We start from the raw sequence: 27,924 nt of genomic DNA, 5'->3' as shown, positions 1-27,924 counted from the left end.
GCCGGCAGGGATCGGGCTGGAGAGACTTTCCTCCGTTTCTGCGCTGATGGAGTGAGGGAGGCAGCTTTCCTTTTAAGGGCCCCGGAGGGTCCCTCCTGCTGCGGCCGCTCCGGCACGTCTGGCTGGAGGGCCTTATCAAGAAGCAGCATTTTAATGCGCATCTCCCTGTCTCTCCGTGTTCTTGTCGTTAATTTTGCACAGAAGGCGCATTTTTGTGTGCCACATGGGACTCCCCCAGGCACCTTATGCATAGGCTGTGCCCATCGGACACTGGCATCGCCTCTCGGCAGGACTCACATTTTTTAAAGCCTGAAGAGGACATTGTTGGTGAGTCTTTGAGTTTATTAAGTGGGTACTTAGCACCTTCTTTGTGCTGTTTTCCCCGTCCGATGGCCTGCCTCAGCAGGAGGGCTGATGGCCGTAGCTCCTGGCCTCCGGCGCTTGAGACTGGGACTGGCTGAAGCTGTCCCGCTCGTAGTTTGTTTGTTGTTGTTTGTTCTTTTTTTTTTTTTTTTTGCAAAATAACAACCGGCTAACTCATAGTAGCCTAAGTATCTGAAAAAAACTTTGAAAGAAAAACAGATAAAGTCGTTGAATACGCTATTTGGCCTTAGCCTAGTCGGATTCCGTCTGCAGCTGACGGCAGTTAAGAGGAACTGGCGGGGACCGGATCGCGCACATGGCCAGCAGTGCACAAGGGAGCGGCGCGCGCCGGCGCATGCGCGGTCCGGCAGAAACTGCTTGGAAGATCCAATCTGCGGCGCCGGGCAAGCCCGTCACCTATTGTGGAGCACCCACGGGGACACTCGAAGAAGAAGCAGTGGTTCTCACTTGGTGGTCTGCAGGCTGTTTGCAGACCAATCAGCACACAGCTGCAGCCTGTGCATCATCATTAGGGACATACAAGTTGTGTGTATCTATGTTTATATTGATATAGATACACTACATACACCATGGATATAGTCCACAGTAGTAAATAGGTTGGGAAGCATTACCCTAGAGCTTAACAGGAAAAACGTTAAGACTGCTTCCCAGGGCATTCACTTTGGCATACAGTAGATACTGACTCTAGACAGCTCCTCTTCTGCTGCTTTTAATTCCAGGCGTTGTCTAGGTGTAGAGCTGTACAGACGGGTATCATTTCCCTGGCCTGAAGCAGGATGCCTCTGCAGCTCTAAATTTCATTACAATATGTGCCATCATATCACACTACATGTTGGTGTCTAGTGTGCTGCTCATTAACAACCTAAGTCTATTTCAAAAAATGTGTTTGAAAAATTTCACTCAAAAACACAAACACAGGAAGATTGTTTTGATCACAAAAAAGGTTGTGAGAATATCAATTCAGATTTCATGTTTTTGATTGTCTCATGGGAGGATTCAAGAGGAGACATTTTATTTTGAAACACCAAAAATTACATATGTCATTTTGAAATGTTGAGCTGTTTTCTTCAAAATGACTTACTTTTACCACTCCAATGTTTTTGAACAAAAACTTGTCAGAATTTTGCAATTAGCAAGACCATTTTATTAGTTTGACTTTTGAGTCTAATTCAGAATGGAAAGGAATTTCAAAAGATTAAACTTTCTCATGTAAGGAAAATTGTTTCCCAAACAGGTCCAGTAGGTGGCATTTAGGTACTTATTTGGTTCTTCACCAGTGTAGAACAGGAGTGCCTCTCAAGTAACCCAACAGAACAACCTCTCTCCATTCATTGCCTTTACAAGTACTATAAAAGGAAGCAGGCATGATTTTCATTCCTAGTCTGCTCATCACCATGCTCGCAATGAACACTAACCTTCCCCGAATAGTTATGTGACAGGAAAAGAAGCAGAGACAAAGGGAAAGTGGTTGTATGGGTCAAAATGAAGGAATTGTTTAACTTGGGCTTGACTAAAGCAACAGCTTTACTAAATAGTACACATATTCCTCCGTTTACAAGTACTGTACTAATGAGTACTCGCTAAAACGAGGATCATATATACTTACCTTTACTCACTATATGAGTGAACTTCCCCCGCTTATATGAGCAGGGTCCCTGGCCAGGGGGCAGGGAAAGCCATAGTCCCACGGCTGAAGCGGAGCTAACCATGGGAGTCCCAGGTGGGGGATGAGGAGACCCGCAACTGGAACCTTCTCCCTCTCTTCCTTCATACATGCAGCTGTCTCACAGCCCTTAGGCTGGGGAAGAGAAGGAGAAGGCTCTTAGCCTGGTTCCCTCCTCTGCAATGGCGAGAACATGAAAGTGACCATCCATGCGCTGATCAGTTTCCAGGCCCCACAAGCCATGGGGAGACTGGAACCAGCCTGCCCCTGGTTCTCAGCTTCTGCCACTCTGGGAGCCAGGAAGCTGACCAGCCCTGGTGGTTCCTGGCTCACCTCCCCTGGCAGGAAAATTCAAGTTATGCAGGGGTTGCAGGAACAATCGTTGGGTAACTCAAGGGTTTACTGTCTAATGCAGTGCTCACTCTTGGCCAGGTTTTAACCCCCCTCAAGGTCCCAAACAGCCCCCAGCCTTAACCACCCTCCAGCAACCACAAACCACCCCCAGCAGTCCCAAACCCCCCAGCTTTGCACCCCCCAACCAGCCCCAAACCGCCTCCAGCTTTAGACTCTCCCTCCAGCCCCAAACTACACCCAGCCTTACAACCCCCAACTTCCCTCAGTCTTAGATTCCCCCCCTTGCATCCCTCAACAGACCCAGGTTTAGACACTCCTCCGGCAGCCTCTTCACTGGGGCTGCTAGGCTGGGTGACTCCCCCAGCCCTCCTGCTCCCAGCAATTAACTCAAGTGTTAATGTTGCAGCACCTAGGCATAAGATAGTTGCTACCTCTAGTGATAGAGATAGCTCCCATCTCCAGCAGTTATTGCTATTGATAGATATCTGCAGCAGTGTTAAGAAACTGCAATGGCTTCTTTAACAGCCACATGGAGCTGGGAACTGCCCAGCTGGCGATCTTTAACAAATCTAAGGGGACCCATAGGTTGGAAATCCTGGTTCTACGTACATACACTACATGCTATTTCTGGTGCCAAACCATTCAAATACATCAGAAAAGTACATAAACTCAACCAGTTAATATCAAGTTACAAGCACTTGGAACAAATCGGAGATTTTTACATGTATTTTAATGGGAATTTAGTGTCGCTCTTATGAGTTTTTGCCTCCGAGCAGAAATTTGGGAACCAGCTGTGCTTGTATAGTGAAGAATGATGTATTACTTCTCTCACTTTGTGGCTGTCACCCAGGAACCAATATGACTACAAAAAAATAACCAGCAAAATCCACTATAACACATGTCAAGATCTACAAAATAAATGTCTTAATACCAGACATAATTTGTTGATATAAGTAGTCATTCACTCATCCATTTGTTATAAGCCCAGTGTAGAAGTTTATATCATAGAATTTTAACTCTAACAAGTTCTCAAGCCATATTTTTCTTACTTTCCCTATCACAGGGAATTTAATTATTACTGATAGAAATATTTATGATTACTGTGTGCTGTGAAATCAGCTAATTTCTAAGTTATTTGGACCCCCCCCAAAAAAAAAGTTCCCCAAAATCCCAGACATTTCAGATGCCTAGGTAACCCCTGAACGACAGTTAAAGTTGCCTTCCCCAGCCCCACCACACTCTGAAGTGGCAGCACTGGTGAGTCAGAAGTTGTCAGAGGGCTGCAGGAGAGCCAGGGGCAAGATGCAGCCCCCATCTGATTGCATGGAACTCACCATGAGCTGCAGGCCAAGCAACAGGCATAAGGGGTAAGTGCTGCTGCAGCAAGGGAGCTGCCAGTGCTTCTTCATAGCAGCTCAAACTGTGGAGGTAGAACCTCCTGAATGGTGAGTGACCCATCCCCCCTCAGAGTTTTTTTTACCCACTATTTCATTTCACAATCTGGTGCCACACAAAAGCCTGCCTCCTGTGTGTCAGAGCTGGGGAAAATATTTAATTCAGGGGCCACAGTCCAAGGTTACATGCTAGTGAGAAGCAAAAAACACCAAAGCAAACAGAACCCTCACTGACATGGCCTCCAACTGAGAAGAAGAAATACATTCCCCTTGCACATTCCCCTTGGAGGGCCCAGGCTAGTAGATTTTGTGTGCTCCAGCCACATGAGGGGATGGCAGGAGGCTGGAGCTCCAGCAGGGCTCCTCAGTGCTGTGGGGGCAGATCTAGGCAAGCCAGGGGCTGCATCCAGCCCCCCAGGCCTTAGATTCCCCACACCTGATTTAAGCTAATATAATCCATTCCCCATATAGCTCTTAAAAGAAGGACATGACGAAGATGGACTTTCACAACTCCCTTTGCAATGGAGGGGAGGCAATAGCCCTGTACTCAGAGGAGCAAGGGACTGAGCAGCTTCCAAGGGAAATGGGCAGAGGGGTACCATGCCTGTCAGGGTAAGGGGCACCAAAATGCAAATTTGCCCAGGGCACCATTTTCTATAAGGCTCTGATAATTTTGAAAATCAACTGCTTCTAAGGCTGAACAAGCATTTTTGTAATTCATCATTACAATGCTAAAACGCACACTTGTGAATGTGGACAAAACAAATACATGTCTGTAATTTGACTCCTGTATTTAATCTGGTCACTCTTTAGCTTTATAAATGAAGGCTATGACTACATTTACATTCCAGATTTGAAATATAAATCCATAGTATGTGTGTATATAATGTGCACACACACACGTGTATGCACTTTGTCTAGGGAGTATGTACACACACACACACACACACACACACACACACAAAAACAATGGAGTCCTATGGTAACTTGGGAGGTTCAACCACAGCTTTCTAAAGGATGGCTACTTTTTCCTTCTGGATACTTGAGTACTATTAAGATGTGACAACTTTGTACTTGTACCGAAGTTATTTTCCAGAAGGACAGTTAGACTTTCACTTACATATATTTTTTGCAAAGTAACTGTACTTTTACCCAAGTAACTTTTTTGGGTATTTTTTACACCCTGAATGCAGGAGTACAATTCTAAATTAGCAGCAATGTTCCCCAGAGGGCTTACATGTGGTCAGTGGCAGATGGGGTGCAGTGTTACTGTAGTAGTCCAGAGTATTGCTTTGGTACCTGAAATCCAGGACACAATGCACCATGTCACAACCCAAAACCATGTGCCATAGCCACCCTTCTCTCAGAGCACAGAACGGGACCAAATCAGAGTGGCACTGTGACCTGAAAAGCAGAGGTGCAGTGTCACTCAGGTTTGGCTTTACCACTCATGATAGAGAAGCAGCTACATGGAACAAACCTGAGTGATGGTGCAAACTAATAGTCAGTGCCATAGTGATGCTCGGGTTTGACCTGGCCATATCTAGTGTCTTCACCAAACTAGACTGGCACTGTGAGCCCATGTACAAAGGAGCAACACCACTCATCACGCAAACTTGGCCTGTGCCACATTTGGCCATGTACGTATTAGCTGGGCAACAGGAGCTAGTGAAGCTGCTGAGTGGCTGCAGTTGAGAATAGGCCCCCTGCCTTGAACTGAAGCAGATTGTTAAACCAGGACGCACTGGTGAATAGCCAGGAAAGCCCCAGTGATGGTGGGTGAGTGGCTTGGTGAGAACTGTTGGTGGGCTCTAGGGCATGTTGAGGGTCAGTGGGGCAAGGACCAACAGAGCAGGGGGCTGCGATGACCACGATGTGTGTCACCACTTCTGGGATGCATGTGTAGTCTGCCAGGGTAAGCAGAGATTAACCATGTTTCACTGTAAAACCAAGCACACATTCAAACCTATTGCAGATGTGACAGAATTTGAGATCACTTTGATAGGGTTCCTATCCTACAAAATTTAGCACTACCCCATTGCAGACAGAAGTAGTGAAGGAAACCCATTCAACAAAAGGGTGATGGAAGCAAGGCTGGTTTGGGTACCAAATGGGCGAACAACCTCAAGTAACAATATTGAAATCTACAGTACAAAGAGAGATTTTATGTCATTAACAGCTCATTTGTTCATTTGTGAATTTCTTTAACTTTCTTCTGAAGCTAACTGGTGTCATGCCTGAATTAGATGTACCAGTAATCTGATTCCATAGACTAGTTCCTACACTCTGTTCAACTGAAAATGAAGTGTTAATAAAGTCTAACCATTTGCCAGTTTTAATTAAACAGTTGCGGCAAAGTGGTTAAAAAGCAACCAAAAATAAGTTATGTTCCACTAGTAACGTGGAAGATAATCACCAAAATACTACAATGCAATGAGTTATAAGACAGTTTGGAGAAGGATTACCTCAGGAAGTGCTTCATTGTGGAGGCCTTGATGTTTCAGACACGCAATTCTTTTCAGCTGATGACAGATGAAGTTGTTCTTGAAGAAATAACTGGTGCTGTAGAGCAAATAATCAGACATGTTTGGTTACAGACATATAGTCTTACTTGGTCAATTTTAGTAATTTCAATTCAAATGAAAATAATAAGCTCATTTTCAAATCCTCAGATCAACATTTTATCTATAATAGTTTGCTTTGTGCCTTTCTTTTTCAGATTACAGATTTTCTTAGATACAGCCCAGGACTAAGATCAAGAATGCCTGGATTCCTGATAAAAGCTCTTTCATAAACTTCCCTAGAACGCAAGAAGTTACAACATTCCGCCACCCCACCCATCCCATTTGTAATTGCAAAAAAAAATCAGTCTCACACAGACATTGCAAGCCTTTATCCTTAAGTCATCTGTAGCAGTATTTGGAGATCCTTGAAAGAGAGAAGCTAAATAAGCAAAAAGCATTATGACAGGACCCGGATGTGATATATAAGCAGGGGACCTGAGACAGGTAACTGCCTCTTCAGGCAACAAGATCCTTGGAGGTGATATGTTTGCTGTCTTGACATTTATGTCCTCACATTTTTCTCAGCATCTCCACTAGACTCTTCTCAGACCTTGCAATTACCAGCTCTCTGAAAGGAGTGGGTGGAATTCAGATAAGATGTCTGTTTCTCGGAAGCAAGCCTGTATGCTACAGATTGCTAGGAAGAAGTCCCAGAAATTTCTTTTCTCCATAAGCTTCTCAATTGTGGCAGTGTTTTCCCCACCCTACATAATACTTCCAATAAGATACAGAGTTAAACATTCAATTTACATAGCAAAATACTCAAAAGGATCAATTAAACTTTTGCTTACCACCTTTCATCCAGGAGGATCTAAAAATACTTTACAGACTTCACATACAGGGACTACTCAATCATTACCAAAAGAGATGTGCCAACAAGGCAGCACATTCCGTGCCAGTAATGACTACTGTACATCACAGCTTTTAGAACTCACAGGAAAGAAAAATGTCTTTTAATCACCTACAAGCCAGATTTTCAGAAGAACTCAATTCTCATTTTGCCTCCTGATTAAAGACAAGATTATCACCGAACTGGGTACCCAATATTTTGAAAAGAGCTCAGCATTATTTTGAAACATTCTGCTACTTATTTTGGGACTGGAAGGGAAGCTGAATTGGAAAATCTGACTATGTTCATTGGAACGGCCAATTGATACTGCTAATCCACACACACACACACACACACACACTTCTTCTTCCACTTAGTGGTCGTTTTCCTTTCCTCTTGTGACCTCTCTGAATATCAAATTATACTGTCACCTACTGCAACAAAAAGAACAAGCACTCCATTTATGAAACCACAGCTATCTGGCTGGATCACACCATGCTGCTTGCTAAAAATATATAATCCCTCAACTGTGAAAGCTTCGTTCATTGAGATTGTTATTGACTGGCAGAATCATGCTGCTGTCCCCTGAATACAGCTTTAATTGCTATTTGTTGCTGTGACACCTGCTTGATAGGATGGACAGAAGTTAACATCAAACTCTGGTTCGTTAAAGAACACAGCAGGCAGGCTTCTAATACTCCCTGGGAAGCTTTTGATGATCCTTAGACAACATCAAGTGCAAGAAAAAGGAGAGGAGAAGGGTAAAGATTGAAGAGAACCTAAACTGTTTTCCACTACCCCTCCACACGCAATAGTTTTATGTTTAAAGATATAATTTGTGCAGCACTCTCACTAACGGCTCTTAGAGTCTTAATATGAGATAAATGAAACACCTTTTAGTCTTAAGATATTTTGACCCCTAATGACAACAGAAGCAAATCAGGCCCTCTACTGGCTGTCATACATTAATGGTTCCCAACCATTGCAGTAACACTGCACACTTCAGTGAGACAAAATTCCATGGTACCTATGATTTCACTGGATGAACCCATTGCTCATATGTCAATGTGACATGTATGCTTACTACAGTTAGTCTTATTAGAGTGGTTTGCAATTTCACCTCCCCCGCTTTGCAAAGTGTGGGTGGGGTTGGGAACTGATCATCCAGAAAAAGCTGGGGGCTCAAGCAGCAAGGCTGCCCCAGTCCCAGCTAGTGCAGGATCACTAATTTCCCTCCTGCAGCTGCTTTGCTAAGCCTGTGAAGGGAAACTGACCGACCCCACACTAGCCGAGAATCAGGCAGCCTTGTTGCTTGAGCCCCCAGCTGGCCCAGGGTTGACCAATTTCCACTCCCCGGCCTCTTTGCAGAGTGGGGAGAGGGGAACTGACCACCAAGCTGTGACCTGGAAAATGTGACCACCGAGCAAAGCCGCCTGAGTCCCACCTAGCATGGGATTGCCAATTTTCCTCCTGCAGCTGCTTTGCAAAGCCTCTGTGAGGGGAAGTTGACCAACCCTACACTAGCTGGGAATTAGGCAGTCCTGATGCTTGAGCCCCCTGTTGGCCCATGGTTGGTCAATTTCACCTCTCCCCAGCTCTTGGCAGAGGGAAGGAAATTGGTGATCCAAACAGCGGGGAACTCAAGCAGCAAGGCTGCCTGGTTCCCAGCTAGTGCGAAGTTGGTCAGTTTCCCCACACCTCAACCAGGTATGTGTATGAAAACTAAAAGTTCTAGCAAATGAAAAGTGTTGATAATCAGGACCCTACCAAATCCAAAGTCCATTTTGATCAATTTCACTGACCAGGTGTTAAAAACTGTAGATTTCATTACTCAGCTATGTAAATCTGAAATGTAGTAATTGTGGGGGTCCTGACCAAAATGGAAAAAAAAAAAAGAGGTGGGTGCGTGAGAGGGGTAACAACAGATTATTGTAGGAAGTGCTGAAGTACTGCTACTCTTCTGTTCTGCTATTGGTGTTTGTGATATCTTCAAAGCTGGGCAGCTGAAGAGAAGTGGCTGCTGGCAGGGATTCCAAGCAGTGCCACCACTTCTGCACCATTGCTGACTACGTGTTGCCTTTACAGCTGATTGCCCAGACAACAGGTACTGCTCTCCAACTGATGAGCTCTGAATGCTGCACAAAAAGATGACACCACCACAATTCTAAAACTAATCCTGTGATTGCCCCTGCAACTCCCTTTTGAGATGGATCCCCAGTTGAAGAAATGCTGGTCTTTCCTGCATCCCATCCCCCATGTGTGAAATCTGTATAGCATTGGGTAAAAGCACAGATTTCACAGGGGGAAGCCAGATTTCATAGTCCATAATGTATTTTTCATGGCCATGAATATAATAGGGTCTTACTGCTAACACTTTGGATTAAAAATGTAGAAATCAGTCTCCCTGGAACCATTTGGAACTAAAATGGCTTTGAAATCACTCATAGAACTAGCTTTATTTTTTTTTTAAATCAGTTGTAGGAAAAAAGACAGATCAGGGCTGAGAGTCTACTCACTTTGACATCAACATCAACTTTTTATTGACTTCAATGGGTCCAGGATTTCAGCCTATCAGCTTTAAAAAGACAATACCCAAATCCACCTGACAACCAAGTTTGTGAAGCCTTTGTTATGAATGAGATGGCAGCAAAGGCTACTGCCTCATGGATGCAAGTGTATGTGTCTGCTTGGCTCTGGGCAGCCAGACTTCACCTAAATGGCCAAAAAGAACAGAGCAGAGAGGTTTTTCAGCAGAAGTGAAAAGAGACCAAGGTAAGAGTGGTTTCTTGGTCTTGACTCCCATTTCCCTCATAGGTTTGGAAACATTGTGATTGGCAGGCACTCTCTATACTCAGCACTGTCAGGGACCTAGACTTACTCTTGCTGCCTTCAAGCAAGCTAATCCCCACCCCCCACCTCCAACATTTTAAGATTTAAGAGACTGCCACCACCACACGTGCTGGGAAACGAGGCCTGTGACTGATGGTTTTGTGAAGTGGTACCTTCAAAGATGCATAATCACATAGTGGTTTTCCTCTTATCTAAACCATTCCCCTAAATGCTGTTTTCATGGAGTTCAGCAGTCTTCCAAAGTAATACTCTACATTCTCTATGGATCCTGATAGGCAGTAAGAAAAGTAAATATGGTAGGCAACCAATTTGGCTTACCAGGGAAATCCTTGGTGAGCTTAAACTCAAAAAGGACATGTATAAGAGTGGAAACTTGGACAGATGACTGAGGAGGAGAATAAATATATTGCTCAAGAATGCAGAGGAGTAATCAGGAAGGGGAAAGCAAAATTGGAACTGCAGCTAGTAAGGAATGTGAAGAGCAACAAGAAAGGTTTCTACAGGCATGTTAACAAGAAGAGGATAATCAGGGTGGGTGTGTGGCCTTTACTGGATGTGAGAAGTAACTTGGTGACAGATGATGTGGTAAAAGCTGAATTACTCAATGCTTTTCTTGCCTCTGTCTTCACGGACCAAGTCAGCTCCCAGACTACTGCACTAGGCAATGTAGTATGGGAAGGAGGTAGGCAGCCCTGGGTGGGGAAAGAAGAGGTTGAGAGCTATTTAGAAAAGCTAGACATACACAAATCTATGGATCCAGATTTAATGCATCCAAAGGTACAATGGCAAATGTAATTGCAGAGCCTTTGGCCATTATCTCTGAAAACTTGTGGAGATTGGGAGAGGTCCTGGATGACTGGAAAAAGGGAAATGTAGAACCCATCTTTAAAAAAGGAAAGAAGGACAACCCAAGGAACTACAGACCAGTCAGTCTTACTTCAGTCCCTGGAAAAATCGAAAAGGAGATCCTCATGGAATCCATTTTGAAGCACTTTGAAGGGGAAAGTGATCAGGAGTAGTTAACATGAATTCACCAAGGGCAGGTCATGCCTGACTAATCTGAATAGCTTCTATGATGAGGTAACTGGCTCTGCAGATAAGGGGAAGTCAGTGGATGTGATATACCTTGACTTCAGCAAAGCTTTTGATACAGTCTCACACAATATTTTTCCCCATAACCTACGGAAGTATGGACTGGATACATGGACTGTAAGGTGGCTAGAAAGTTAGCTAGATGGTTGGGCCCAACGGGTAGTGATCAACAGCTCAATGTCTAGTTGGCAGTCGTTTTCAAGTGGAATGCTCCAAGAATCAGTTCTGGGGCCTGTATTGTTCAACATTTGAACAATGGATTGGATGGGAATGGATTGCACCCTCAGCAAATCTGCAGATGACATTAAGCTAGGGAGGAAGCAGATATGTCGAAGGGTAGGGACAGGGTCCAGAGTGACCTAGATAAATTGGGACAAAATACATCTGATGAGGTTTAGCAATGACAAGTGCAGAATCCTGCACTAGGAACAGAAGAATCTCAAGCATTGTTACAGGCTGGGGACTGACTGGCTAAACAGCAGTGCAGCAGAAAAGGCCATGGGGATTACAGTGGATGAACAGCTGGATATGAGTCAACAGCATATTCTTGTAGCCAAGAAGGCTAACGGCATATTGGGGTGCATTAGGAACAACATTTCCAGCATATCTAAAGAAGTTATTGTTCTCTATTCACTATTGGTGAGGCCACATCTGGAGAACTGCAACCAATTCTGAGGCCCCAGCATAGAAAGGGTATGGACGCATTGGAGAGGCTCCAGTGGAGGGCAATGAAAATGATTAGGGGGCTGGAGCACATGACCAATGAGGAAAGGCTGAGGGATATAGGCTTATTTATTTTGCAGAAGAGAAGAGCAAGGGGAGATTTGATAGCAGCCTACAACTTCCTGAAGGGAGGCTATAAAGAAGATGGAGATAGGCTGTTCTCAGTAGTGACAGATGGCAGAACAAGGAGCAATGGTCTGAAGTTACAGAGCGTGAGATGTAGGTTGGTATTAGGAAAAACTATTTCATTAGGAGGGTGGTGAAGCACTGGAATGTGTTACCTAGAGAAGTGGTGGAATCTCCATCCCTAGAAGTTTTTAAGTCCCAGCTTGACAAAGTCCTGGCTGCGATGATTTAGTAAGGGCTGATCCGGCTTTGGGCAGAGGGCTGGACTAGATGACCTCCTGAGGTTCCTTCCAGACCTAGGATTTTACGATTCTACGAAAAGTCAGCAGCATTCACTCTAAGAAAGTCATTTCTTACACTGCAGGAAGATATACCTGGTCTTGACTAGATGCATAAAAGGCTATTTATGAAATTACAACACATTAAAACACAACTATCCCACTATGAGTACCTCTCTGATACTTGTTACTGTCCCGCTATGATTTATTTTTGCCCAGAATCTTTATAATGGATTGCCACAAAAATGTAACAACTCAATAGTGCATCTTCTGCTTCCAGCACGTCAATGTTTTTTTTTTAAAAAACCCACACATTATTTTAATTACTGTATGCTACTTATGAACAATGTGATTCAATCAGCTTGAAACTTTTCAGTTAAATGTAATTATGGCATTTTTGGAAATGCTTTACAATAGTGAAAGAGATTCAGCATATGGTCTGCTGTTTTCTGATCAAAGATATATCAAGGAAATCGTCTGCTGCCTGCAAGTCAAGAATGTTTGTTTTGCACAGGCATAAATAAATAAGCAAAAAACAAAATACCGACACACAACACCATCACAAACAAACAGCAAAAATACCCAGGGTGGTATGGTCCAAGGGCAGCATATGCTGCCAGATTTGTTAGAAGATCCAGACAGCAGTGGTTTTCGGCACATTTTGGATGATCGGCAATGAGACACTTTAAAGACAACAGTGGGGTTTATAGAAAATATAGACTTTAGGTTTTAAATTATTCTTACAGTTGATTATATTTTGCAATGGTAGATGGAAACAAACAACAGTTTGAAATGTTAAGATTTGCTAGAGGTAGAGAGATAATCGAATATAAACTGCTACATTTCACACCTTAACTCTAACACTGTGGTTTTGTTTAAGGGAGATAAGGATCCCCAAAACACAACAGAAGAAAGAAAATTACCCTATTCAAATAAAGTTTAAATTTCAGAAAGAAAGAGAAAAACCAAGACAGTTTTGTTGGTTTCACAGGGGCCTAAGCATGCCTTCAGCTACAGAGCTCATCTGACCCACTAATGCTTATTGTGCAGTTTCAAAGACTTATGTTTGATTCATAAGAAAGCACCAGTGCTGAAAATAAAGAGTATTGACAATATGCAGGTGACCCATCAGGAAAACATGGAAGTGACTCCACATTAATAGAAACATAAATGTTCCTAGGCTTTTTTTTTAAATGGGATTTAGATAATCACCACAAATCACATCATTTGCTGTTGAAACTGCCTTGCTAAAGAAAATAGGGGAGTTGTACAAGGTTTGTACAAAGAGCCAGTGACTTTTGAAACTCCTGTACCTTAACTTTTTTGTTTTAAGAAGTAGTAAGTGTAGTCTTCATGGTTGTAAAGGAACTGCCACACCATGAACTCAGTTTAACCAGCATAATGATGTCTGCTTCAGGCATGGTCTACACTAGTAAACAATCAGTTTAACCACATTGCAAAACCCAAAATGGCATAGTTACAATGACCTGTGACTCCACTGTAGACTGCCAAGTCAACAGCAAAATTCTTCCACTGATCTAGTTTCCATCTCTCAAGGAAGTGGACTACCTAGCCAATGGGACAACTCCTCCTACCACAGGCATAGATAGTGCCTGCAGTGAAATGCTGCAGTGATGGAGCTGTGCTACTGTAACATTAAGTTCAGTCAAGCCCTCTGTTTTGAGCCAGTCTGTACAGGTACAAATGTCCCTCCTGCACCTCAATGTATTTGTCTGTGTACGGTGTTTAAGATGTAGGATTGTCCACTGATGCTCTCACAACCTAACAGTGTGTGGTGATATTGTGGAAGACCTTTGTTTAATTTCTGCTCTGCCACAAAAATCTTGACACCCTTGGCAAGTCACAGGCTCTCTGGGCCTCTGTTCCCCATCTGTAAAATAGGGAGAAGAGCATTTCCCTATCTCACAGGGGTCTTGTGAGGACAAACAGGGTTATGATTGTGAGGCATTCAAATACTATACAAGCACCTTGGGTACATAACTGAAACCTAATCATGCTAGCGTAACATGTCAACAGCATTAACTGTTTCAAAAATGGCAAAAAAAAAAGAAAGAAAAAGAAAAAAAGCGAGGTCAGCTGACCTCAGTGCATGCAAAATATAATAGGGGACTGATTTATTGCAAACATGTAATTTGCAGGTAGTGTGTTTTGGCAAGCCAAGTGGCTGGCAACAGCATGATTTGCAGGTGCAGCTAAAGCTACATAGACCCTCCCCATTTGATCCCTGGGCAAACAAATTGTCTTAGTTGCTTCAAAATGAATATGATATTACAACTGAAGCAACAGAAACAAACAAAAGCGTATGTATCTCTGACAGCAGCAACTGCAGTTAAATGGGAAATCAAAGCTTAAATTTAGACTCATTTACTCTTCTACTTCCCAACACTATAGAAGACTGAGCATTTCAAATTTATCCAGCAACATCAGGGCTCAGGCTCAAACACTGCATTTCCAGGGGGGTCCTTTGTCATAGAATCACAGAACAATTATAGAACAATAGAGCTGGAAGAGACCCAAAAAAGCCATCGAGCCCAGCCCCCTGCTCTAAGCAGGACCAAACCCATCAGATCAGCCCCGCCAGGGCTTTGTCAAGGCAACACCTCCAGGGATGGAGACTCCACTACTTCCCTGGGCAGACCATTCCAATGCTTCACCACCCTCCTAGTGAAAAAATTTTTCCTAATGTTCAACCTGGACCTTTCCAACCGCAACCTGAGAGCATTGTTCCGTGTTCTGCCATCCGTGACCACTGTGAACAGCCTCTCTGCAACCTCCCTTCAGTAAGTTGAAGGCTGTTCTCAAGTCCCCCCTCAGTCTTCTCTTCTGCAGACTAAACAGTCCCAATTCCCTCAACCTTTCTTTGTAAGTCATATGCTCCAGGCCCCTAATTATTTTGCTCACCCTCCGCTGGACCCTCTCCAGTGTACCCACATCCTTCCTATAATTGGGGGTCCAGAACTGGACACAGTACTCCAGATGCGGCCTTACCAAAGCCGAATAAAGAGGAATAATCCCTTCTCTGGATCTACTGGCAATGCTCCTCTTGATGCAACCTAATATGCCATTAGCTTTCTTGGCTACAATGGCACACTGTTGACTCATGGCCATCTTCTCATCCACTACAACTCCCAGGTCCTTTTCTGCAAAACTACTACAGAGCCAGTCGGACCCCAGCCTGTAATGATGCTTGGGATTCTTCCAGCCCAAGTGCAGGACTCTGCACTTGTCCTTATTGAACCTCATCAGATTTCTTGCAGCTCAGTCTTCCAATTTGTTTAAGTCAGTCTGGACCCTGTCCCTACCCTCCAGCATATCTACCTCTCCCCTTAGCTTAGTGTCATCCACAAACTTGCTGAGGGTGCAATCCAACCCCTCATCCAGGTCATTGATAAATATGTTGAACAGCACAGGACCCAGAACTGAACCTCGGGACACTCCACGAGAAACCGACCGCCATCCTGACATTGAGCCGTTGATCACTACCCGCTGGGCCCGACCTTCTAGCCAGCTTTCTATCCATCTCACCGTCCATTTATCCAATCCACATTCCTTTAACTTGCTGACAAGAATATTGTGGGAGACTGTATCCAAAGCTTTGCTAAAGTCAAGATAAATCACATCCTTTGATTTTCCCCCATCCACAAAGCCAGTTATCTCATCGTAGAAACTAATTAGATTGGTCAGGCATGATTTGCCCTTCATGAATCCATGCCGACTATTCCTGATCACCCTCCCCTCCTCCAAGTGCCTCAAAATGACTTCCCTGAGGAGCCCCTCCATGATTTTTCCAGGGACTGATGTAAGACTGACCGGCCTATAGTTCCCTGGATCACCCCTCTTCCCTTTTTTAAAGATGGGCACTACATTTGCCTTTTTCCAATCATCTGGGATCTCTCCTGATCTCCATAACTTTTCAAAGATAACGACCAAGGGCTCATCAATAACATACGCCAACTCCCTCAGAACCCTAGGATGAATTAGGTCTGGGCCCAACGATTTATGGACATTTAGCTTTTTTAGATAGCTCCTAACCTGTTCTTTCCCCACCAAAGGCTGTCCACCTTCATCCCACAATGTATCACTTATCACATTAGTCAGGGAGCTGTCTTTGTCCTTGAAGACAGAGGCAAAGAAAGCATTAAGTACTTCAGCTTTCCCTACATCATCTGTCACTGGGTTACCTCCCTCATCCAGTAGGGGCCCCACACCCTCTCTGATCACCTTCTTCTTGCTAACATGCCTGTAGAAACTTTTCTTGTTATCCTTCACTTTCCTCGTGAGTCGCAATTCCAGTTGTGCTTTCACCTTCCTGATAACTGCCCTACATTCCTGAGCTATACATATATATCCCTCCCTAGACATCTGTCCCAGTTTCCACTTTTTGTAAGCTCCCTTTTTGTGCTTAAGTTTTCCAAGGATTTCCCCAGTAAGCCAGTCTGGTCTCCTACCATATTTACTTCTCTGGCTGTGCATTGGGATGGTTTCTTTGTGCCCTCAATAGGGCTTCCTTAAAATACTGCCAGTTTTCCTGGACTCTTTTTCCCTTCATGGTAGCATCCCAGGGGAGTCTGCCCATCAGGTTCCTGAAGGAGTCAAAGTCTGCTTTTCTGAAGTCCAAGGTGTGTAATTTACTGCTCTCTTTCCTTCCTTTGGTCAGGATCCTGAAGTCTACCACCTCATGATCACTGCTTCCCAGATTGTCCCCCACCTCTACCTTCCCTATTAGTTCCTTCCTGTTTATAAGCAGAAGGTTGAGCCGCGCATGACCTCTGGTCAGTTCCTTCAGCACGTGTACCAAGAAGTGATCCTCAACATTCTTCAGAAATTTCCTGGACTGCTTGTGTACCGCCATATCGGTTTCCAAACAGATGTCAGGGTAACTGAAGTCCCCCACACTAACAAGAGCCCGCGATCCAGAAACGTCTCTCAGTTGTCCAAAAAAAGCCTCATCTACCTCATCATCCTGATTTGGCAGCCTGTAGCAGACACCAACCACCACATCTCTAGTGCTGCCTACGTCACTAAGCTTGACCCATAGAGTCTCAACAGGCTTTTCTCCCTCTATGTACCGGAGTTCCAAGCAATCATAGTGCTCTCTTACATACAGTGCAACTCCTCCTCCTTTTCTCGCTTGCCTGTTCTTCCTGAACAGTTTATACCCTTTCATGGCAGCACTCCACTCATGTGAGTCATCCCACCAAGTATCTGCGATTCCAATCAAGTCATAGCTCTTGGTCTGAGCCAGGGGGTCTAATTCCTCCTGCTTGTTACCCAGGCTTCTGGCATTGGTGTACAACACCTTAGATAACCAGTCGACCTCCCTGCCCTCACTACTCGAACCAAGGGTCCACTTTTGTTGTACATTCCTCCTTGCATTTATTCCCAGCCTCCAAGTTCCTTTCTACCCACAGGGTTTCGGTCAGCTTCTCCCAGCAAACCTAGTTTAAAGCTCTCCTCACTAAGTTTGCAGGCCTTCTTGCGAAAATGCTTCTTCCTCTCTTGGTTAGGTGGACCCCATCTCTTCCCAATAATCCCTGTGCCCAGAACAGCATCCCATGATCAAAGAATCCAAAGCCCTCTCTCCGACACCACCTGTGTAACCATGCATTTACTTCCTCATTTCGACAGTCCCTACCTAGCCCTTTCCCTTCAACAGGAAGGATGGACGAGAACACCACTTGCGTTCCAAATTCTTTGACCTTTCTTCCCAGCACCACATAATCTGCAGTAACCCGCTCAAGGTCAGTCTTGGCCATATTGTTAGTTCCCACATGCAGAAGTAGGAAGGGGTAGTATTCCGAAGGCTTGAGCAGTTTTGTAAGGCTCTCAGTCACATCCTGAATTTGAGTTCCCAGTAAATAGCACACCTCACGAGATTGCAGGTCTGGTCAGCAGATGGATGGTTCAGTCCCCCTTAGGAGGGAGTCCCCTACCACCACCCATCTTTTTTCTTATGGGGGTGGTGGCCATTGAACCCCCACCCCTAGGACTACACATCTCCTGTCCTGCAGTAGAAACAGTTCCCTTGCGATTTTTTCCCTGTGAGGCTCCTTCCAAAGCACTCACCATCACAGAACCAGCGGAGAGAGCCTGAAAGCAATTACTTATCTCTATATCAATGGAGGACTCACGTACCGCCTTCTTTTTCTTCTAGAAGTTACATGCTTCCAGTTCCCTGCTTCATCCCTTACCACCCTCCCCGGTTCTTCTGCCTGCTGTGCTTGCAAGATTAAACGCTCCCTTCTGTCAAGGAAATCTTCATCCTCCCTGACTGAGTGTAGGGTCAACACTTGAGCCTCCAGTCCTCTAATTTTTTCTTCTAAAATGGAGACCTGTTTGCACTTAGTGCAGACGAAATCCCTTCTCTCCTCAGGGAGGACAATAAACATGTCACTATCCATGCCTGACATCCTAGAACAGGGATTTAAAAGAAAGGCAAGGGTCCCTGGCCCCTTCCACTCCCTTCCCAATGCCCATCTGAATATATATTTTTCTCCGATGATGCCACATTGAAACTCCAGCTCTCCTAGCCCTAAGCAGATTTTTCCACAGCAAAAGAAGAGGTGACCCATGGTTTTGGCTAGAAAATTTTCGACAACACTGGTTAGCTGAGTAACAAAGAACAGATTTTACATTGTGAGGTCAAACTCGTTTTCATAGCAAAGGACAAAACTTGCCTAAATGAAAGTTTATTCTTCAGAAAGCAGAAAAAAAATCAGAACCCAACCCTTTCACCACTCTCCTTTCAAAATTACTTAGTGTGGGAAAGAAGTTTATAAAGACTTTTAAATATTGTTTGGTTGTAGTTACAAAAGTCACAAAGCAGTTCACTGCTACCAAGGCTTATTTTCTACAATACGCATTTTGGATTATAATGGTTACCTTTCAATGTGTAATATTCCCGTCATTTGTACTTAAAGAGAATGATAAATGATGTATTGCGTACAATGTTGGAGATCTGACCTGTTTAAAAAAAAATACATACACTCATCCAGAAAAGACTGCCTCTTTTATTCTAACTTTATCGTATCCTCTCAAAGACTGCCCTGACAAAAGCAAAGCACTGGAGTCCCACAGACCCAGGTAGATCACCACAAGCACCAAGCAGCCGCTTGGAGAGCTTTAATAATTCCTAGAACACAACATTTTATGGGGTTGATAAACATTGAGCATCCGCCTGATAACAGACTGCCGTTGTAGCCAAGTGACAACTTAACCCTCATGCTACAAGAGCAGACAAACTGAAATGGAGCGAGATAGAGAAAACTACCCTGGTGTTAACATTTCACTGAGCCAATCGACTGCAGCAGAGCTCAGGGTGTACTTTACTCCTGTACTGTGAGCCAGTACGTGAAAGTTCTCCAGAAGGACGGCAGAGAGGAGTATTGTTTGTGAAGCACTGAGATTCTCTGATTGAAACGCCTATTATGTAAGCCCTATTTATTATATTGTCTCTGAGGACTGTAGAATCCCAGACTGAACTTCTCCTGATGGGTACAGTTGATTTGATTCAGAAATGAGAATATTAACAGAGGTAGCCACATTAGTCTGTATCTTAACAAAACGAACAAGCAGTCAGGTAGCACTTCAAAGACTAACAAAATAATTTATTAGGTGATGAGCTTTCCTGGGGCAGACCCACTTCTTCAGATCTGGAGATACTCAATTTCCAGTACAGCACTATCTTTAAAGTGCTACATGACTGCTAGTTTCTTTTGTTCAGAAAAGAGAAACAGTCCTGCAGGAAATTCTGCGGCCCACTGATTTGGCTCGTACTTTGTGCTCAATGAACTCTTCTGCGTGCTAAAGAAACCAGAACAATTTTATTTAAAAAATGAGAAGTCCTGTGGCACCTTACAGACTAACAGATTTCTTGGAGCATAAGCTTTCGTGGGCAATTCTGTGTGTATCTGTGACTTTGCTGGGAGCACTGACTGAGTACACAATGCACTGCAAATCACATTTTATGATTATATTGCAGAGCAAGCCCTATGTCTTTTAGCAGAGATTGGAAGAGAGTTACATGCCTATGGGTAGTAGAAAGCTTTTTCAAGAAAGCACCTTCAACCTGTGCAGATTAAAAGCTTTACTCTTATTTTAAAAAAGTCTGTAGCTTGTAAAGCAAATATGCCAAATGTGAATCGGGTATAATCTATACACAAGTTCAATACTTCTGCTTCTCCCAATCACTTCCCTAGCCTGCAGCAGTTACCATAATTTGATCAATATTCACAACCCTATAACTATGAACTGACCTAAATTAGGTCAATTTCACTCTTAAAACCACTCTGAGGCAGGAACTGGAGCTAGTAAGGAAAAAAGAAAACCTGAATAAGAAAACTATAGGTTGAGTCAGATTGTGGGGGTATTTAGAGTAGCAGAAACAATCACTTCTCAGAGCAGCCAGACAACTGAGGCGGGGGTAGGGAGCCTGAAGGGGAAAAGTGCATTGAAAGAGAACGTCTTGTCTTCTTTAAAGAAGTGGGTTTTGGAGTCCAGGAAAGAGATTCCAGTTTATTACTCAACCACCACAGATTGATACTAACAAAAACATTACCAAAGAGGGTCCAGGAATATCATCCTGTAAGGAATCACATAGCATGTTCTTTCCTAACAACTGGGAAAGGGGTGTATGGAAAGGAAGGGCTATTTCTCACCAATGTATGATCTCCATGCAGTGACTATATTCTCTCCTACTCCCATCTTGCATTGTTAAGTGCCTGGTAAAGTTTCCAAGATGCATGTGAGAGTTGCTGTATGGGACAAAAATCTGGTGTTGACAGGTTTTTGTTTTGGGTTTTTGTTTTGTTTTGTTTTGTTTTTGCTTGCTGTAAATAGAGCAGTAAAGGAGGCAAAGAATACAGTATGGCAGAAGGGGAAGAAGTTATAATTCATTAAAATAGAGATAAAAGAATACAAGAGACACAACATAATATACTGAAGCAAAGAAAAAAGGAGTCAAGCCAGGAGGAGAAAACAGCTATCACTAAGCAAGTGATAATCAGCAGTAAATTACTTTAAAACTTAATTTAAGAGAAAGTTGGTTCTCAGCATTACCATTACATAATTCAAAAATCAAATTTTACAAAAACATAACCATTACACTGCAAAGGAGCTTCACCTTTTTCATCCACCACTTTGCATAGTTTTATATTAAACATTAATTTCACTGAAAATGAAATAAGTGAACAGTCACAGAAGCGCATGTCTTCATAAAATTCATGACAGGAAATAACGATGTACAGTCTATGCCATCTTAGAGATTGCCATCTATGTGCTGAAGCTGATAGCTATAACGTTGTCAGGAGAAAGATCTCACAGTTGCATTGTAGAAAATGACAGCTGTGGTTTTGTGTCTTTGTCGAACAATGGACCAAGTTCTTTTGGACTGTATATACAAACCAAATCTGTCAACAGAGCATAGTAACAACCAGGTAGAAGCTTGAAACGTCACAGGAACAGCAAGATAAAATTTACAATGTACACCAACATTAGCTGTGAGAGAAGCTAACACTCCACAAACATCTTCCAGGGAAGTGATCAGGACTCAATTACCTCATGAACTTTCATGTTTGTGGAGTGTTAGCTTCCCTCACAGCTAATGTTGGTGCACATTGTAAATTTTATCTTGCTGTTCCTGTGACGTTTCAAGCTTTTACCTGGTTGTTACTCTGCTCTGTTGACAGATTTAGTCTGTATATACAGCCCAAAAGAGCTTGTTCCATTATTCGACAAAGACACAAAACCACAGCTGTCATTGACGAGCATCATCTGAGCTGTGCAAGCTCTACTTTGGCCCACCTGAGGCAAAGGGTCTTCAAGAACCGGGACATCTATCATAAGACAAAGCTCCTTGTATACCATGTTACTATATGCATGTGAAATCTGTACAACATACAAGCATCATGTGAAGGCACTGGAACAATATCATCAACACTGCCTCACAAGAATCCTAAGTATCTCTTGGAAGGATAGGTACCGGAACACTAGAATCCTGGAAGAGTAAAACATGGCCAGCATTGAAGTCATTATCATTCATCAACAACTTTGTTGGACTGGTCTTACGGTTTGGATGTCTGATCAGCATCTCCCAAACCAGATTCTGTTTTCCACGTTGGAGGAAGGAGAGAGGAGTGTTGGGAGCCAGTGGAAACAATATAAGGACATGCTGAAGGCATGCATGAAAAAGTGCAGCATTGGTTTCAACACTTGGGAGAACTCTGTGCAAGACTGACCCCAGTGGAGAGCAGTAACCATGTGTAGGTGGCACAGTTTGAGAAGTCCCACCACAGTGCAGACCAGGAGAGGTGGAAAAGAAGAAAAGAGTATCAAAAACTGCCCTGCGCCACTCCAACAGCTACCAACACCTGCCCCTTCTGTGATAAGATCTGCAGCTCCAGAATCGGGTTGATCAACCATCAATGGACACACAAGTAGAAGGGTGACATGAAGACATCTTAATCATTATTGAGTGACCACCAAGAGAGGAGAGATGGGTAAAAAATAATTAAAATTATCTATCTCACAGGGCTGGTGTTAGGATTAACCAGTAACCGTAAAACACATAGTATGGATGGTGGGAAAAGTCATAGGTATAAGACTACAAGTATAATTCATTTTGGGAGCAAAGCCATGATTCCCACATGGCTCAACGTGCTAGGCCCCCTGCATGACAGTTCCACTTCTCCAAGCATCTCTAACAGGTCACAGTTTCCCTCTCTTTATACATGGAGTCTGAAAACCATCTACACTCATCCCTCGCTATACGAGCACAACCGATTCCCAACTTTCTGCTCGTAGGTGAAAACTTGTAAGAGGCACACTAAAGTCCCATTAAAATACACGTGAAAGTCTTTGATTTGTTCCATGTGGCGCTGCTTTTGAAACGTAAGTGAACTTTGGATTTGGGGGATGAGGAGGGTTGGAGAGGGTTAAAGGCTGGTGGCAATTTGGGGCCATGAGTGGGAGGGAGGGTTGAAACCTGGTGGTGGGTTGGGTCCATGGGGTGGGTGGGGGAGGTTAAGGTTACAGCAGGTTGGACCCACAGGGAGTGTGTGGGGTTCAGGCTGAAGCAGGATGGGGCCACAGGGCCAGTGGGGGGTACAAACTACTGCAGGTTGGGTCTGCGGGGCCAGCAAGGGGGTTCAAGCTGTGGTGGATTTAGTTTGTGGGGCTGCTGGGTAGGATCAGACTGTGGCGGGTTAGGTCTGCAGGGAGGGGGGTAAGGCTCACATTAGTGGGAGGCAGTTCACTGGTGTAGAGAACAAAGGTAGGTATGTGTCCCTCGTTTTAGCAAGTACTCGTAAGTAAAGTACTCATTTAATGAGGGATGAGCGTATTGAACTTCTCAGCTCCTCCTCATCAGCTCTCCTCTCTACAGACTTTCTTCTGAGACCCTCACCACCTACAGCTCTTCACAAACATCAATTATCCCCACCCTCCATCTTATTTTACCACTGTTCAATAATTCAGCTTCATTTTAGTTGCTCCCCATTTTGGATCTCCCAAAATCACCTGGTGTCCTCCTGAACTACTCTAGCAAACTCCTTCCCCTGACTCCTCCACAGCATTTGCATCTCCTTCCTTCCAGAAACTCCTGAAAATGTCCTGCTCTCCCATGGCATGCGGTCATACTATGATTTATACCACAGAGCAAGGAAGATTACAGATCATCTGACAAACCTTCCTCTCAACAAGGCTTAGACACATTTGTGAATGATACTGAGACCAACTCTCTCAAATGACCCAGTGGGCATTTAGAACCCAGAGGACTTCCTTTCCAGCCAGCCCAGATTTTTAATTTTTGCAATTTTCCACTAGTGCCGCAAATGGCCCAATAGAGCAAATAAAGTTCTCCTGAGTCTGGTATATGCCTATTATGTCTCCGCTGTACAATAAAGCAAAATCATTACCAATATGATGGCTGATAGAGCAGTGCTGAAACAGTTCAATTCCGAACACAAACCTACTCTGAGCAAAACAAAAAAGCAGTCAAGTAGCACTTTAAAGACTAACAAATGCAACTTGACTGCTTTTTTGTTGTCATAGTATATAGACTAGCACGGCTCCCTCTCTGTTACTACTCTGAGCAGGTTTAGAAAACAAGGTTCTTAAAATGCTAACAGCCACCTGGAAGCTTGCATACCTTGGCTCAGCAGTAGGAGCACTACACTGCAGCTGGCAACAAGAGGATTTAATAAAAGTACTGCCTTCAAGTGAGGTAGCTGAAGAATGGCTTAGCTTTCTGGCTGCCTAAGCAGTACTAGTCTCATCAGGTGACAGGTCTGTGGCAAAGAGAAGATAAATGATGAAAGACCTTTTTCTGCTAACAAAAGTATGAGTTACATGAAAGTAACTCTACCTATTTACATACTGTCTTAAGTTCTATCTACTGAAACTTTGCGCAAGACCTGCCCCATGGGCTCTGACTCACAAAGGGTAAGAAGCACTCTCTAGATTATTGCACTTCGGGGAATAGACTTGTCTGTCAATTTATGTCAGCAAAACTAGCAAAAAAGTTAGCAATGTTTTGGGGAAAATCTGTAGCATTCATTCATATTCAACAGCTTCCTGAAGTTTCTTCTACAGCTTTGTCTTAATGTGAAATACAACATTTTTGAAACTCAACACCTATCATTCAGGCAAGATGAAGCTGACAACTACACATTTCCAGCAACAGTTTTCACTGAAATATTACATCAACTCTAAACACGAAGACATGAAATTCAAATATGGATGGATATGACACTATCCCAAGATATTTTTAAGGCAGCCACAGAAAGAGGTTGTATATTCATTGCACCTATGCTTCAAGTTATTTATCCCATGTATTTTAACAGGATGAAAAGCATGCAATACATCTTCACAGAAATTACTACAAGCAGTAAGCCCTTTACTTTTAGGGCAACAGTACATAATTAAGCAAGATGAGCAGCACATGCACATTGAACTATTTCAACTATTCATGTGTGGACAAAACAAAACCACAGAAATTTAACTCTTTAAAGACTAACAAAATGATTTATTCGGTGACAAGCTTTTGTGGGACAGACCCACTTCATAGTGCACAAAATAGTTCTTTCATTGTGCAAGCAGATGTCTGAAACAGGAATGACAATAAGCCAGCAGCAGTGCACCTGGAAAATATATGCTTTAAAGAAAGGAAATTTAACTTTATTTCCTCAATTTTATTTCAGTTTTCCACTCTCCAAAATGGTATCACAATTTAAAAGTGATCGCTGGGTTACAAAATCGTGGAGATAAACAATTTCTCTCAAGCACTTTCTAAAATGGCTCCTTTGTTTCAAATGCCTTTGTCACCAGAACTGTTCATTATCTGAATGTTGAGCTGTTGGGACTTGGGCAATAATACTTCCCATGAATTATTGAATACATTGTGGCCTCTTTCCTTTAATACTCTCTTTTTTTTTTTTTAAAGACTAGGGGAGGGGGTGGCAAGGAAAAGGGTAGAGGATAGCAGATATATAAACCTGCATAATACAATTATGTTGACTCCAGAGCAAACTTTAGAATGGAGACTGTATTATCCTGCATATTTACATGAGGTAAATACTCCAAAGGGCCTGATTCTGATCTCATACCAGGATAATTGCCCTGACTTGGATGGAGTTATTTACAATGGTGCAATTGAGATCAAATCTGGCTTCAGGTGTTGATCTGCTTTCCACCATACTGGCAACTCCACTTGCATTAGGATGAACTTGTCAAACCATCCGCATGATACAAACACTGCAGAGCCGCAGAGCCAGGCACCTGGATATCTGCCCAGAATTTGATATAGTCCCACTGATGCTTTGGTTTTTTTTTTTGTTTGTTTGTTAAAGTGCAAGAAGCAGCTTCAAATCTCTGGGACATGAAATCCAACTGAAAGTCCAAAGTGGAAGGGGACAAACTAACTCCAGAGATGTTTAACGCCCCCACTACCTTCTAGAAGGAAAAGAGCCGTTTTCAGGGCAGGTCTGCAGGACTACGAGGAATCTGTTTCATTGCGCTGCACAACCGCAGCCACTGTAAATCCTCGAGCATTCCCCCACAGTGCCAAACGAAAAGCCCCTTTTCTCCAGCACCTACCTTGGCTGGCTGCTCCCGCTCCCGCTCCCTCTCCCTCCAAGGGCCTGGGGAAGGCGGTACGGCCGCGAGGCAGCTGGACCTCCAGGAACCAGAGCGCGCGGCTAATCCCTGGCTCTGCGCCACGCACTCGTGTTGACACGCGCCTGCAGCGACCCCCGCAGCAGCCCACCCCCCCGGAGCCAGCCCGCGGAGCAGGCAGGGAAGCCGCTCCCCACCTGGTCTCGAAGCGGCTGCTTCAGAGGCGCTGCCAGGCTGCTCCCGGCCTCCCCAGGATCACATTCACCGTCGCTAGGCGACCTGCCCGGCCGGGCCGGCTACGCGCCGCGCCGCGCCGCGCCGTGCGCCCGGGAGGCCGCCCAGCCTGTCCCGGGGACAGGGTTGCGGGGTCGGTCAGGCCGCGCGCAGGGAGGGGGACTTACCAGGCGCCCGGGTCCTCCCTCACCTCTCTCCGGCCGCGGCGACCGCCACGCTACGCTCCCATAGCGCCGCAGAGCCTCCGTCGCTCGCCGGCCTCCCCCCGGACAGCTGCCGCAATCAGCCGCGGCGGCAGCGCAAACGGGCGACGCAGCGGGAATGTGGGTCAGCCGCTGCCGGGGCCGCTCGCGGGCGGGAGAGCGGGGATCGGCTGCTACCTACGGGAGTGGGCAGCGGCGCCTGCGCTGGGGGCAGGCGGGAAAGTTGGGTCTCGCCTGCCTCCTGGGGCTGGAGTTACAGCAGCCAGCGCCTGGTCCCCGGTCCCCCTCCTGCCCTGCTTAGCTCGGCGCGAGGGTCAGGGGCATTGCCCTGGGTCCCTGCGGGGTTGTGAACGCCGTAGCCCCCCAGCGAGACGCTGGCAGGAGAGGTTGTGCCCAAGTCCCGTGCCACTGAGATCACTGGCAAGGAGAGCGAAGCCTGACCTGGAGCCAGGTGGCTTTTCGCTCGTGCCCTAGACGTGCATCATCTGTTCAGGTGCTTTGCTGGAGGCAGGACAAGGTGCTCAGTAGGTTACAAGATTGAGGCCTAAACCAGGGTCTGATTTTGTGGTCATGGTTTTGCACTTATGATAAACTATGTTCAGTGTTCTGTGCCCAAACTTTTCCCTGGCAGTGAGTTATGTATAAATATAATTATTTCTGTCAGGAAATATTGAAAATACTGTACATTCAAATAGCTTTGGTCACATTCATCATCTGGCACTCAAGCAGGGATAGCTTGGTGGTTTGAGAATTGGCCTGCTAATCCCAGGGTTGTGAGTGCAATCCTTGAGGAGGCCATTTAGGGGCCTGGGGCATATGGATTTAAAAAAAAATGTCAGGGATCGTGCTTGGTCCTGCTGAGAGGGCAGAGGAGTGGACTTACTGACCTCTCAAGGTCCCTTCCAGCTCTGTGAGATAATATATGTCTATCTCCATATAGAAATGCGCTGCTGTACCTTGTGCTGTATATCAGTGTTTCTTAAACTTTTTGAGGCCATGGAACGCCAAACTAATATTTTTTTTATGGGGAACACCTATGAAAATAAATCATCACATGCCACATGTGCACATTGGCTGACATAAAGCAGATGACTGACAGC

The 27,924-nt window shown here is 44.5% G+C and overlaps 1 protein-coding gene across 3 annotated transcripts in view; it reads right to left on the bottom strand.

Annotated features, from left to right (window-relative positions):
* Nucleotides 1–26,924, bottom strand: part of ELMOD1 (ELMO domain containing 1) — a 135,897-nt gene extending 108,973 nt beyond the window's left edge. For 2 of the 3 annotated variants that reach the window (XM_074981897.1, XM_074981887.1), the window contains exons 1-2: nt 26,789–26,924; nt 6,261–6,357 (exon numbers count right to left, since the gene is read on the bottom strand). Coding sequence is in view for 2 of the 3 variants with exons in the window: in XM_074981887.1 (XP_074837988.1) it covers nt 6,261–6,277 (17 nt within the window). In the remaining variant the exon portion in view is untranslated. Of the gene's footprint in view, nt 1–6,260; nt 6,358–26,369; nt 26,469–26,788 lie in introns of those variants that run through there. The other variant, XM_074981878.1, reaches the window with a different exon arrangement.
* Nucleotides 26,925–27,924: the final 1,000 nt, after the last annotated feature.

This window comes from Carettochelys insculpta, chromosome 1 (genome assembly GCF_033958435.1).
Source record: "Carettochelys insculpta isolate YL-2023 chromosome 1, ASM3395843v1, whole genome shotgun sequence".
NCBI classification, from domain to species: Eukaryota; Metazoa; Chordata; order Testudines; family Carettochelyidae; genus Carettochelys; species Carettochelys insculpta.
Note: the sequence above shows the minus strand (reverse complement) of the source record. Positions and strands in the feature narration are given on the sequence as shown.